The 14,514-nt window shown below is 40.0% G+C and overlaps 1 protein-coding gene across 8 annotated transcripts in view; it reads right to left on the minus strand.

The window, feature by feature from the left end:
* CHRDL1 (chordin like 1) overlaps window positions 1-14,514 on the minus strand; it is a 127,784-nt gene that overhangs the window by 23,120 nt on the left and 90,150 nt on the right. For all 8 annotated transcript variants that reach the window (XM_070462233.1, XM_070462234.1, XM_070462230.1 and 5 more), the window contains one exon: window positions 2,059-2,126. In XM_070462233.1, the coding sequence (XP_070318334.1) occupies window positions 2,059-2,126 (68 nt within the window). The remainder of the gene's footprint in view (window positions 1-2,058; window positions 2,127-14,514) is intronic.

Raw genomic sequence — 14,514 nt, forward strand, 5'->3', positions numbered from 1 at the left:
ACTCCACCCACAAATCCTTCTCTACTCATTTGGAAACAGGAATGTCTTGAGAAGAATATAAGTAGGCAATAAAGCAAATGCAAATCCTTTAATCTCACTGCTGAGGGCGTTGGCAAGCTGGGGACATGAAGTCAGAAGTGGCACATGTGGCCTTAGCCACACTGAGATGTTGGTACTCATTATTTTATTAGGCCCTGGATCAACACCTTCTCCACATCCTCACGATTCTTGGGCCTGACCTATAATTCCTTACCTTATATCCAATGTCTGTTGAGGACTAATTCCTAAGGTTTTCAAAAGCATTTAAATTTATTACAAAACTAATTCATGCTCATTGAAATATATCAAACAATACAGAAGATACAACACAAAGGTGGCGCTAGTGTTAAAGAACCCACCTGCCAATGAAGGAGACCTAAAAGGTACTGGTTCAATCCCTGCATTGGAAAAAGCCCCTGGAGGAGGGCATGGCAACCCACTCCAGTATCCTTGCCTAGAGAATCCCATGGACAGAGGAGCCTGGCAGGCTATAGTCCATGGGGTCTCAAAGAGCTGGACACAACTGAAATGACTGAGCACAGAGCACGCACGCACCTTTCCTCCTGCCCACTTGCACCCCTTTGAGAGTATCAGTCTTAACACCTTGGTATATGACCTTCTAGATCTTTTAATATGCATTTACATATATGCACAGACAACTTTTACAGAAGTAAATGACAGTATACATTGTATCCTGCATGTTGTTTGTTTACAGACTATATCTTGGTGCTCCCTCCACTTTACTGCATTTTGATGTTCAGTACCACATTCTTTTTAACAACTGTATGATGTCCCATAGGTTGGGCTTATTTAACCAAGACTCTAGAGATAGCCTGTAGGTTGTCTCCTTTTGTCTTGCTTTTATGAAAATAATTCTACATTGACTGCTCTGTTTACTTCTATTGTGGGCTTCCCAGGTGGCGCTAGCAGTAAAGAATCCACCTGCCAATGCAGAAGACACAAGAGATGTGGGTTTGATCCCTGGGTCAGGAAGATCCCCTGGAGGAGGAAATGGCAACCCACTCCAGTATTCTTGCCTGGGAAATCCCATGAACAGAGGAGCCTGGTGGGCTACAGTCCATGGGGCCGCAAAGAGTCAGATACAACTGAAGTGACTGAGCACACACACTTCTATTGTACAAGGGTATGATGAATAGCCATTTATGTGCAATGAATGCCTTTGTTCATTTTGTACTTTTTGGACATTTTTTACTAAATTAAAGATTCTTTAAATTCTATGTTTTACCATTTTCAAAAGTTGCACACTCATGATTTCATACAATCCCATATGGACTCTATATATAAAGTCTCAAATTATGATAGATCATTTGAACTGGACCATCTCCTTTTCTGATTTTTAGAGAATTGGAGTGTCACTGTACTTAAACATATATTTATTGGAGGGTTTCTTTCTTGTTAATTATTTCAAAATAAAAAGGAATAAGAGATGCTACGACTATACATAGAGAGAGATGACCACTCCTAAGAGTTATTCTGAGATTAGCACCAAGAGGGGAAATCAGAAGATGCTGCAGGTAGAAGAAGGGAATCTGGCTGCTACCCTCCCTCTCTTCCAGCTTTATGACTGAGAGCCTACGACTTAGGGAAGGGTTTATATGAACATGTCCAAGGTACCTATGCCCAAAGGACGGGCTGACCTACCTTGCAATCCCACAGAAGGTCCTCACTGTTAAGCTAGGGGTAGTGATTTGCCTTCCTTACAGAAGACAAATATTTGGCAAGTCATCCCGAAAGGATGACTTCTAGTTTAGATGAAGGGTGCCTAAGGGCTGGGCTATGATTTCTTTGTATTCATGTCCTGGCCTCGGTTACCAATTACACAATGCACTTAAATGGTTCCAGGTTGGTGATGATGGCATTCAAATTTCCGAGGACAGGGATGAAAAATGGTGTTAGAGATAGGCCCTTTTATGGAATTGCTGGGACAGTAGCCATGGAGGGAGGGCAGTCTGGCCTGATGCTGTGAAGTCTTGAATTATTTGAGCTATTCACACTTACTGCTTCTCTGTTGGCAGGTTGCCTGAAGATATCACCATCAGAATGTTCCCACGACAATTCTCCATCCCCTGTTTATTAAAAAGAAATAAAGAATCATATATACATAGAAGGGAAAAATATTATCCTTGTGACCTAGTAACCCTTTGGGTTCTATGATCCCAAAATTCTTTAGACATTGTAGCCATCATGGCTGTTCTTCAAACAGCAACGCTGAAAGACTTCTGCCCGGGTGTGCCTCATTTTTCAAGACAACTTCAAAGAAAGTTGCCACTTTCTAAAATAGACCATCCAGCAATATTACACAGAATTTGGAAAATGAAAGGGAAAATCATCACTTTCCACTGTAATATAGCCATCATTGTCACTTCTGCTTATTTTATTCCGAAGACAGTTAAGTATTTTACAGGTCATATTCAACTTATGTTTAAACTACCCTTAAAGAATGAGAGTTTTGTGAATTTGGTCTGTCATGATTTGTTAAATTCACCATTATGTCTCTGAGAAGGTATAACTTGATCTGAAAGTTAACATAAAACTTGCTGTGGTTGGAGTGTTTACACAACCCATATCTTCTATTTTTGCCTGAGACACCTTTCTCTGAGTCTCCATGACCCAAGTTTTGAACAGTGAACCCCTATCATTTTAGTTCCTTCTAGACTAATTGCTTTTAGGATAAAGATTCTACTTTCAGCCTTGAGAAGGCAAATGCACAACAGATATGGATATTCCTCAGCTAATTAAATATAAAAAATAAGAGAATAATCTCCAAAAATATTGCCTTGTGTTATCTATGTCCAAGTAAGCAGATGGGAAGAGCTTAGTCTTAGAGATACTTGCATCACTCTAAATGAGTACTATTTGTGTGTGTGTGTGTGTGTGTGAGAGAGAGAGAGAGAGAGGAGAGAGAGAGGGAGTGTGTGTGTGTGTACCTGGCTGAAAATAAACCCAATATCTATTCAATCATGTATCTCATGGGGTAACAAGGAATACAAAAGTATATAAACATTAAAAATTTTCTATTCTAATTAATCTCCCAAGCTTTCAAAACCTAACTCTAATGAGTAACATGTTACTGGTTCAAGTACTTTTACTGGTTTAGGGCTGGAAAAAGACCTCAAAATTCATTTGATACCAATATTATCATTGAGCGGCAACATAAAACAAAGCATGGCTTTAACCCTCCATGATTCAAAGATCATCTCTTGGAAAACAATTATGAATGTTGAAGACTTAACTGTGATTTCTAGGTTTATCTTCCTAAAACACCACTTTGACTATATAATGGTATCATTTTCTGATCAAAAAAATATCCTCAGTAGGTTCCCATGTAAGACTCTCTATAATCACCCCCCACCTCATCTTTACTGAGCACCTACCTCCTATCCAACTATCTTATCTACTCTACAATGAAATCCCTTTGACCTCCCTACTCTTTAGTGAACCTGTGGCTCCCATTCTTGCCTCCATGGTTCTGCTCATATTCTTCTTCTGAAATTACCTTCCCATCTCCCACACCTCAGAACTCTTGTATGACTATGGAAAACATTCAGTTTTTCCTCTTCTGCAAAGCCTTCTTCAAGTACTCTTACATATTTCTTATTGCCTAAAGGACTTAGGTCCTTATAGTCAAAACTGTGGTTTTTCTAGTAGTTATGTAGAGATGTGAGAGACAATAAAGAAGACTGAGTGCCAAAGAATTGGTATTTTCGAATTGAGATGCTGGAGAAGCCTCTTGAGAGTCCCTTGGACTGCAAGGAGATCCAAATCAGTCAATCCTAAAGGAAATCAACCCTGAAATATTCACTGGAAAGACTGATGCTAAAGCTGAAGCTCCACTACTTTGGCCACCTGATGTGAAGTGCCGACAAATTGGAAAAGACCTTGATGCTGGGAAAGATTGAAGGCAAAAGGAGAAGAGGGTGGCAGAGGATGAGATGGTTAGATAGCATCACCAACTCAATGGACATGAACTTGAGCAAACTCCAGGAGATAGTGGAGGACAGGGAAGCCTGGCATGCTGCAGTCCATGGGGTCGCAAAGAGTTGGACATGACTTAGCGACTGCTAAATAAAGGACTTAGCATCCTGTAGCCTTAGAGATGTATAGGACTTCATCTATTTTGAAATTTTGTCCAACAGTTCCATTTAACAGGTGGATAAACCAAGGCTCAGAGAGGGCAAGGAGCCATTCACTCACATAATCAGTCGACAAGAGCTAACACCCCGAATCCCAGATTTCCCTGCTCCCAAATAAGTGTATTCATTCTATAAGGACCTGTCCTGTTTATTGTTTGTGTTATTCATGGATGTATCACCATGATCTATAACAGTACCTGATACATAATAGTCACTCAATAAATACTCATCAAGTGATGGAATTAGGAGATCTTCTCTGCCTACCTATGTAAAATTTCAAATACCCTCTGATACTTCTTACCCCATCTTTGATTTTTCATTCTAAGACTCAAGAGTATCTTGTGGTATATGTATTTTATTTCTTGTCTGCTTTCTCCCACTAAAATTCTCCTATGAGAACAAGGATTTTTGTCAATCATGTTCCCTGATGTAACCAACCCCAGCACCTAGACCAGGGCTGGGCATGTAGTTAGTACTTACTCAATTTCTTGAATGAATGAATACTAAAACACTTTACAATATTTTCTGCTGTTAAATGTTTCCTGAGCCTGCCTCGTTTCCCTAAAGAGAATGTAAATCCCTAAAGAGACTATGTCTTAGACCTCCCTCTGTGTTGCCTACATCACTGGTTCTCAAAGTGTGGTCTCCAGATCAGCAACATCAGCATAAATTGGGAACTTGTTAGAAATGCAATATTTTGGATCCCACCCCATGCCTAGTAAGTCAGAAGCTCTGGGGTGGGGGGTCATTGATCTGGTACACATCAGATGCTCAGTTTATGCACTGAACTGAACTTCAGTAAAACATACAGAATTAAGTGCTTATCCAATAGCATACTTACCTCTTCCTGTTTATTCCATGTCTGAGTAAAGATGGCAGACAAGGACCACATGCAGACTCTTCTGGAAATCATAACTAAACTTGTAAAAGTGAAGATGCTTTCACCTTTGTTTATATCAAAAAATAATGCCCAAGTCACAATGGCCATCATTAAAAAGTCTACAAATAACAAATGCTGGAGAGGATGTGGAGAAAAGGGAACCCTCTTATCCAGTTGATGTAAACTGGTGCAGCCACTATAAAAACCAGGATGGAGGTTCCTCAAAAAACTAAAAATATAGTCGCCATATGATCCACTAATCTCACTCCTGGGCATTTACCTAGATAAAGCTATAATTTGAGAAGATACATGCATTCCTATGTTCATAGCAGCACTATTTACAACAGCCAAGACATGGAAACAACCTAAATGTCCATCGACAGATAAATGGATAAAGAAGATGTGGTACATATGCAATGGAATACTACTCAGTCATAAAAAAGAATGAAATAATGCCATTTGTGGCAACATGGATGGACCTAGAGATTATCATACTAAGCAAAATAAGTCAGAAAGAGGAAGACAGTTACCATATGATATCACTTACATGTGGAATCTAAAATGCAACACAAATGAACATATTTATGAAACAGAAACAGACTCACAGACAGGGAACAGACTTGTGGTTGCCAAAGCGGAGGGGGCTAGGGGGCAGAGAGATTGGGATTTTGAGATTAGCAGATACAAATAGTATATATAGGATGGATAAACAACAAATTTCTACTGTACAACATGGGGTACTATATCCAATACCCTAAGATAAACCATGAAAAGAATGTGAAAAGGAATATGTGCTGTGCTGTGCTTAGTTGCTCAGTCATGTCCGACTCTTTGTGACTCTATGGACTGTAGCCTGCCAGACTCCTCTGTCCATGGGATTCTCCAGGCAAGAATACTGGAATGGGTTTCTCTTCCAGGGGATCTTCCCAACCCAGGGATTGAATCCAGGTCTCCTGCATTGCAGGTGGATTCTTTACCATCTGAGCCACGACTATAACTGAATCACTTTGCTGTATGGCAGAAATTAACACAACATTGTAAATCAACTATACTTCAATAACATTTTTAAAAAAGAAGAAAGTAACTTGCCAAAGTCAGTTAACATATTTCAAATGCTTCTTGGGTAGAGAACTTGATACTAAGTCAGAAGGAGAAGGGAAATCAGGGCTGGACCCTTCCCTCAAGACATTTACAACCTGTTTGGAGGTGACAGGTAACCAATATGGAAATCAGATGAGCCTAAATCACACAGAGTAACAACTGGAAAGGCAAATGGAATATATATGCTTAGGAGATATCAACTGTGTGGAGTGAACAGTCAGATGTAATCATGGAAACCATCCCCAAAGAATTGTTAAGTCATGTTTTTAGAAGTGTATGGACTTTAGAAAGATGGTGATGATAACCCTATATGGAAAACAGAGAAAGAGACTCAGATGTATAGAACAGACTTGTGGACTCTGGGTGAAGGCGAGGGTGGGATGTTTTGAGAGAACAGCATTGAAACATGTATATTATCTAGGGTGAAACAGATAACCAGCCCAGGTTGGGTACATGAGACAGGTGCTCGGGCCTGGTGCACTGGGAAGACCCGGAGGGATCGGGTGGAGAGGGAGGTGGGAGGGGGGACTGGGATGGGGAATACATGTAAATCCATGGCTAATTCATTTCAGTGTATAACAAAAACTACTGTAATGATGTAAAATAATTAGCCTCCAACTAATAAAAATAAATGGAAAAAAAAAAAGAAGTAGATATTGCAGGGTATAAGGGCTTCTCGATCCCTGGGTCAGGAAGATCCCCTGGAGAAGGAAATGGCAACCCACTCCAGTATTCTTGCCTGGGAAACCCCATGGACAGAGGAGTCTGGCAGGCTACAGTCCATGGGGTCACAAAAGAGTCAGACATGACTGAGCAACTAAACACAACAACTGCAGGTTATAAACAGTCTCATGGGCAGAAGGGACCTGGCATTTACAAAGGATTGGAGTTTTGGAAATAGAAAGTCACATAGTGGACACAGCAAGCAAGGTGTGGCTTGAGTGGAAGCTTCAGAAATGAAACAAGAGAAATGGGGCTGGTGGAGAGAAAGAAAAGGAGGGAGAGAGGGGGATGGGTTGTTGAGATAACAGGGCTGTAAATAATTCTCGTGAAACTTCAAAAAGAGACTAAAGAATTCACATTTGATCATGTTATCAATTTTTATGTAGAGGTGCCTATGGTAAAAGTAATATTTGTGGAAGCTTATCCCGGCAAGGGGGTGTTGACTGGTTGGGAAGCAATTAGAATCTGGGAGGCCAACCAGGAGGCTGTTGTAGTAATATGTAATAGGCCATGAGAATTGAGAAAACAGCAAAGAAGGGGTGAATCATACTACTGCAGATACCATGTAAATGATAAGACCCTGAGGGAAGATTTGATAATGGAAGAAGAAGGCAAAGAAGAAAGTATAAAATGACTCTAGAGTTGCAAGTCAGGAGAGCTGGGGTATGACACTGCTCTTGACAGTGACTGAGTGGGGATGCACTTGGATTTACTTGTTACATTTTAGCTGGCAGTGGTGGGTCAAAGTTATGTCCTGAGCCAAATGAAAATATGGGACCAGAGAGAAGATTTGAAACCAGGAAAGATTTGCCAGCAAAATGGCAAAACAAAATGTAAATGCTATAGTAGGTGGTTTCAAGCCAAACTGAAGCAGCCAAGAGAACAAATTACAAAAGGAAAATGAGAGAGTAGCTCTCCTCATCATATGCCCTTTTTAAATGTAGATTTAATGATTGGTATTGACATGAAATGTTTATTCAGTATGACCTTCTAAGAAGTTCAAGTTATTACATTTAGACCCTAGAGTCTTAAAAAGGCTTTTAAAAAGTGTCTTTAAATATTTAATAGCCCAGACAGAATCTTAAAGCAATATAGAAGCCTACAGTCCCTGTTAAATAAGCAGAGAGGCAAGATGGCAAAGTAATGAGACAAGTCAATTATCATGCAGACTATTTACGCTGTAATACAAGTTCAGATAGATGTGGCATAACCACCTAAGCATTTGCAGACAGTTATGTGTACCTAAATTTGAATGATTTCACTTCATTTAAAACTACTGGAGCCATTATTTGTGCGTGAGTGTGTGTGTGTGTGTGTGTGTGTGTGTGTGCATGTCTGTATTCTCAAGTAGGAACTACAAACTACTGGTATTTTTGTTGCCTGTGAGCTTTCAAAATCTTCAAAATGGCATTCTCTAAGCTAGAATGCTCTACTGTTGTTGCTGTTTAGTTGCTCAGTCATGTCCGACTCTTTTGCACCCCATGGACTGTAGCCCACCAGGCTCCTCTGTCCATGGGATTCTCCAGGCAAGAATACTGGAGTGGGTTGCCATCCCTTTCTCCAAGCAATCTTCCTAACCCAGGAATCAACCCTCATCTCCTGCTTGGCAGGCAGATTCTTTACCACTGAGCTACTTGGGAAGCCCAGAATGTTCTATAAGTAGCCCCTAAAGGTTTCAACATTTTAATTATTCTATATATGAAACATAGCTAAATAGTTAAATTTGAATTATCTTCTTAGATGTTCACATCAGTGGTGTTTTAGACTGGGGTGGGGTCTATCTAGAGAGCTGAAAATAGGTTTGTCCATTTACAATCTTAAATATTTCACCTTAGATGTATCTAAGAGACAAAGACATAACAGAAAAAAGTAGGCACCAAAGCCCCCAAAAACCTATTTCTTTGCCTTTTTCGTTAATTCACTGGACAGATTATCTTGAGTGAGAGGAAGCTTCTTTTTTCAGCCAAGGCTTTAAAAAAAAAAAAAAAACCAAAACAGTGATTCTAATGGAGACAGATGGATCCGAGTTAATTCCGAGAAGCACCAAGATGTAATTTTAACCAATTTTTAAAACCAAAATGAAAAACAATTCTAGTGTACTGTATGTCAAACAATATTCATTTAACCTTAAAAGCCACATGTGTTGTTTATTCAAACCTCAATTATACTCTGAGTGGTACCCTATGGAGATGGAATGGCTTGGCTTTCTGGTAATGAGAGAAATGGAGAACAAGCATTTGAAAAATGGTCAAGAGCTAGGCTAAAATTCAGACTGTTTATAACTCCCATTGCTCCTATTAATCTCTGATTGGCCAGAGCAGGTCACAGAAGTAAACCTTGTCTTCTCAAAAGGACTAAGTGTACAATGAGATTATGAGATACCCGTGAAGATAAACCTCAGACAGCAAAACTACGCCAGCATGTGGCCACTTCTGAACCACAGTCATCATAAATAGGGTGCCCATAGATTCTCATTTATCTGGGACAGCTCAGTTTTATATCTGTTTTGCTGGCAGGCATAATTGTTAAGATTGCTTCTTTCACTTTCAAAAGTTGTCTTGGTTTGGATGATAAATTCCATGGTTACTCTAATCATAAGGCAAATAGAAATTGTAAATGAATTTCCATGACAAGGGGAAGTGATCTCCATGACAAGGAAAACTGATCTCTGTATTTTCCGAGGAATACGTTGAAATCAGCAGAATCAAGGCAAATAAGTAAGGGTTTTTGAGGAAAAGTGGGAGTGAGTAGAAGAAAAAAACTGATCGTGAACTCTGCAGGTAACTATGTACCAGGTTCCCTAGTGGGCCACTTTATAGCCAGTGCTTAACACCCAAGCTGGAGATGAAAAAGAGAAAGGAAGCAGATGACTTGGGGGCATGGGGAGCTACTGCCAAATATCTAATTCTACAAATTTGTTGACGAGGGAGCAAGTGTGCTCTAGTATCTCATAAGGTGGACAATCATTTATTAAAAAATTCTTATTTTGTAATTAAACAATGTTGTGACAGTTTCAGGTGAACAGTGAAGGGACTCAGCCATACATATACATGTATCCATTCTCTCCCAAACCCCACTCCCATCCAGGCTGCCACATAACATTGAGCAGAGTTCCCTGTGCTACAGAGTAGGTCCTTGTTGGTTATCCATTTTAAGTATAGCAGTGTGCACATGTCCATCCCAAACTCCCTAACTATCCCTTCCCCCTACCCTCCCCCACTGGGAAGCATAAGCTCATTTTCTAAGTATATGAGTCTGTTTCTGCTTTGTAAATGAGTTCATTTGTATCATTTCTTTTTAGATTCCACATATGAGGGATGTCATATATCTGTCTTTCTTTGACTTACTTCACACAGTATGACAATCTTTAAGTCCATCCATGTTGCAGCAAATGGCATTATTTCATTCTTTGTAATGGCTGAGTAATATTCCACTGTATATGTACCACATCTTCTTTATCCATTACTCTTGGACAGTTTTTTTTTTAAGAAAATACCTTGCTGTCAAATAAAGCACTTAATTGTTTGAGCTGTTAATTTTAAGCTCTTAGCACTTTAAACAAAATACCTGCTCGAGAAATACTAAGACACAGACAAGGAGGGAACTCCTGCCACCAGTGGCAAGCCAAATCAGAAGGGGAGTACAAAAGTATTATCCAGAAAAATCAGAAATGTCTGTTTTTTAAAAAAAATGTATTGTGAGAATGTGCATATGTTTGCAGGAAGGCATCATAAAAGAGGGAATAATGAAACTTAGTTAGACATGGCCCATGACCTACACTCTGCTCTTTCAATGGAGATGTGGTTAAACAGATCAACGTTTATGGTTAGAAATGGGGTCTTTACATCCCAGGGTAGTCTCAATGACTCTTCTGGAAGTGTTTGTATATCTGGCCCTTTGGAGCAGAGAAATCACAAAGTCTGCTCCTCCCAGTAGCCTCAGACTTGAGTTCCTGAAGTTGCTTCACACCCTCAACCTGAGAGGCAGCATAGTAATAATGGCAAAGAAAACAGCCTGGAGTCAGACCGCCTGGATCCAAATCCTGACTCTGCCCCTTCTCACCTGTGTGACTTTGAGCACATGAATGAACCTATCTGTGCTTCAGTTTCCTTCTTTATAAAATGGAGACAATAATATCTACCCATATGGTTGTGAGGATGAAATAAATTAGTATATGCAAAGAGCTTAGGACAGTGCCTGGCACACTGTGTTATATGTGTTAGCTATTATTCACCCTCCCTCTTCTTCCTATTCTTTCCCTCCATTTCTTCTTTCTTCTTCTCAAGAGTAGCCCACATGCGGGGAAAACCCAACTTAAGGAAACTTCACAATGGCTCAGAGGGTAAAGAATCCGCCTGCGATGCAGGAGACACAGGAGATGTGGGTTTGATCCTTGGGTCAGGAAGATTCCCTGGAGGAAAGCATGGCTACCCACTCCAGTATTCTTGCCTGGAGAATCCCATGGACAGAGGAGCCTGGCGGGCTACAGTCCATGGGGTCGCAAAGAGTCAGACACGACTGAGTGACTAAGTACACATGCACAGTGTGCAATGCATTTAACAAAAGAAAGAACCTGTATTTTTTTTAAAATGAAGCCTAACAGAGGAAATTTATGTCCACACATAGAAAGGAAATAATTTCATTTCTAAAGCCAGGGTCCTGGAGATACCAAAAAATAAAAATGGCTGCAGACAGACTCCTTCAGCTCATTCCTTCTAAACTAATGATTAGATTCTCTCATCATTATGCTAGTACCCTCTCCCATTTCATCTTTATTGAGAAAAGGAGCCTGCATTTTAATTAAACCCCTTTTCCTCTCTTTGCTTAAAGTAATGCATGAGAGGACAGATAACTGCTCCTATGGGAGGCAGTGCAAATTACATAGTCATAAAGTTGAGTGGTAAAAATTCAAGTACCCAAATAGAGTCCTGTGCTACCACCTTCAAAAATGGAAAATAACAAGCAGGATGGAAGAAGGAAACTTAGTGATCTACCATTGTTTACTGCCTGGTCAACATGGAAATGAAAAGCAATCAGTTCAGGGTCCTTCTTCTTCCCATGAATACCACTTTGGCTTCCTGGCCCCATCCAAAGAGGACTGGACTACCTGGTGGGAGCAGAAGACGTGGGTCTGATTTTAATAGCCAAAGACAAGGAAAAAGTGGATGGAGTCATTCCAACAATTAGCTTAAACCAACTGGATAATTATATCAAATGTTCACTTTGCCTGGGCCATGGAGACCTGGACTTTATAAATTCTTACAGTTACAGTGTAGGTAGTGTTCAAATATGATTCCTCTGCCTAACATCACTCTTCTTTCTGATGTTTCTTTTTCCTCTGTTTATACTGTCAGTTAACAAATCAGATTAACTTCCACAAACGTTAGAGTCTAAGTGTTCACAAAGTCTATTCTAATGAGAGTAATGGGCATACCCAGTGATGTGTTTCTGAGCAGTCATGGTATATCCCTTGAAGCAGTCAGAAGGACAAGGCTGAAAGAAGAGTGGCTTTAACCACCCATGAAGAAATAATTGCTCTGAAATGCTTCACTGGGAATTTCTTATTTTTATTGTAGAACCAGACTCATATACACATGAAAAACCCTCCAGCCCAGCAACAGGATGGGGCATTATTGACCTTGACAGGATACCCCAGATGGCCAATTAGGAATCATCACTATTAATTTGCTAAACTCAGTATGAAAGTCAGTGCTGTCCCATCCACTGTCTGAGGGCTTTCTGTCTAAAAGAAACATTCTAGACACAAAAGACATGCTAAGAAGGAACATGATGACCTCGGAGGACTAGGAGTCCTGGGATTGTCAGCAAGGATGTGAAGATGAATTCTGACCACAGGGGATGGAGAGAGAACAAAAACCACCTGAAAGTTTACATGGAAGAAGAGAGCGTCCAGTTGGTTTTGAGAAGAAGAGGAGCAGTAGACAAGGATAGAAAATCTCTAAGATAGTCCAATGTTCATGAACATGAATGATTCACTTTTGAAAAGGAATTGCTAGTGGTGGTCAAACTCTTCTACAGCTATGAAAAGATCGAGTGTTTAAATACATTTTGAAGTTTAGGCGAGAACACACAATCTCAAAAATTATTGAGTTATTTTGTATTTTTTTAAAGCAGTGTTTTGCATTAGCAATGTTTCCTTCCTACCATTATGACCAGGAGATGGGAGTGTTTCTGCAGAAAATGTGGGCAAAAACAAAATGAGAGCCTGACTGATATGTTATTATCTATATTTAGAGTTGTTATTTTCTCTTGTTTCCTTTGATTTTGAAAACTTTGAAAATTTTGGTAGATTTTTATGATGTTAAAAAAAATGAAATAGCTCACATATCACTTCCCTCAAGATCTCTGGGTTCAGCAAAGATGGCGTCTGAGGTGTAATTTTGCTGCTTTTTGGAAATAGAAATCAAGAGTCTTAGGTAAAATGGCAGATGTCTTGAACACTGACAAATTGCTTTTAAACAACTGCTTCCAGTTTCAGTTACCATGAAGGAGTTAGCAAAAATATCTCAATTTCATAAAAAGAGATTCAATTTTCACCTGGGCTAACTGGAGATGTATTGGATAAATGGGCTTGGGTTGAGTAAGTTGTAAGGTCAGTCATTTCTCCTGCCTCCCTAGGCAGGACTACACTTTGAGTGCTTGCCAAAAGCTTTACATAACTGTGGCTCTCTTTCCTCTTAGCAAATCCATCACAGGTTATATGCTTAGTACTATGCTAGGGGCAAAAGAGGAAGAAGATGGTCCTTTCCCCATAGAACTTCCCAGTTGAGGAGCCAAGACCCATGAAACAGTGAATGTAATAATGTGAAAATATCAAAGTGTTAGTCACTCAGTTGTGTCCAACTCTTTGGCGACTCCACAGACTATAGCCCACCAGGCTCCTCTGTCCACGGGAATTCTCCAGGCAAGAATACTGGAGTGGGTTGCCATTTTCTTCTCCAGGGAATCTTCCTGACCCAGGGATCAAACCTGGGTCTCCTGCTGCTGCTCCTACAACCTGACCAAGCCCTGGAAGTGGTCAAAGAAGGAGACCAATGAGGACTAGAATGATCAGGTAAGGCTATTTAAATGAGATGCATGAAGCACTATTTACTATAGCCAGAACACAGAAGCAACCTAGATGTCTATCAACAGACAAATGAATAAAGATATGGTACAGATTATACAATGGAATATTACTCAGCCATAAAAAGAAATGAATTTGAGTCAGTTCTAGTGAGATGGATGAACCTAGAGCCTATTATACAGAGTGAAATAAGTTAGAAAGAGAAAAATAAATATCATATATTAATGCATATATACAGAATCTAGAAAAACAGTATTGATGCAGGGAAGGAATGGAGACACAGATGTACAGAACAGACTTGTGAACACAAGTCCCCCACACAAGAGGGGGAGGGAGAGAGTGGGATGAATGGATAAAGTAGAATCAACATATATACACTATCGTATGATGTATAAAATGCAGAGCTGGTGAGAAGTTGTTGTATAACACAGGGAGCCCATCCTGGTGCTCTGTGATGACCTAGAGGGGTGGGGGGGAGGGGAGGGAAGCTCAAGAGAAAGGGGATATACGTATAATTATGGCCCGTTCAC

The sequence above is a fragment of the Odocoileus virginianus genome, unplaced genomic scaffold, assembly GCF_023699985.2.
Source record: "Odocoileus virginianus isolate 20LAN1187 ecotype Illinois unplaced genomic scaffold, Ovbor_1.2 Unplaced_Scaffold_1, whole genome shotgun sequence".
NCBI lineage: Eukaryota > Metazoa > Chordata > Mammalia > Artiodactyla > Cervidae > Odocoileus > Odocoileus virginianus.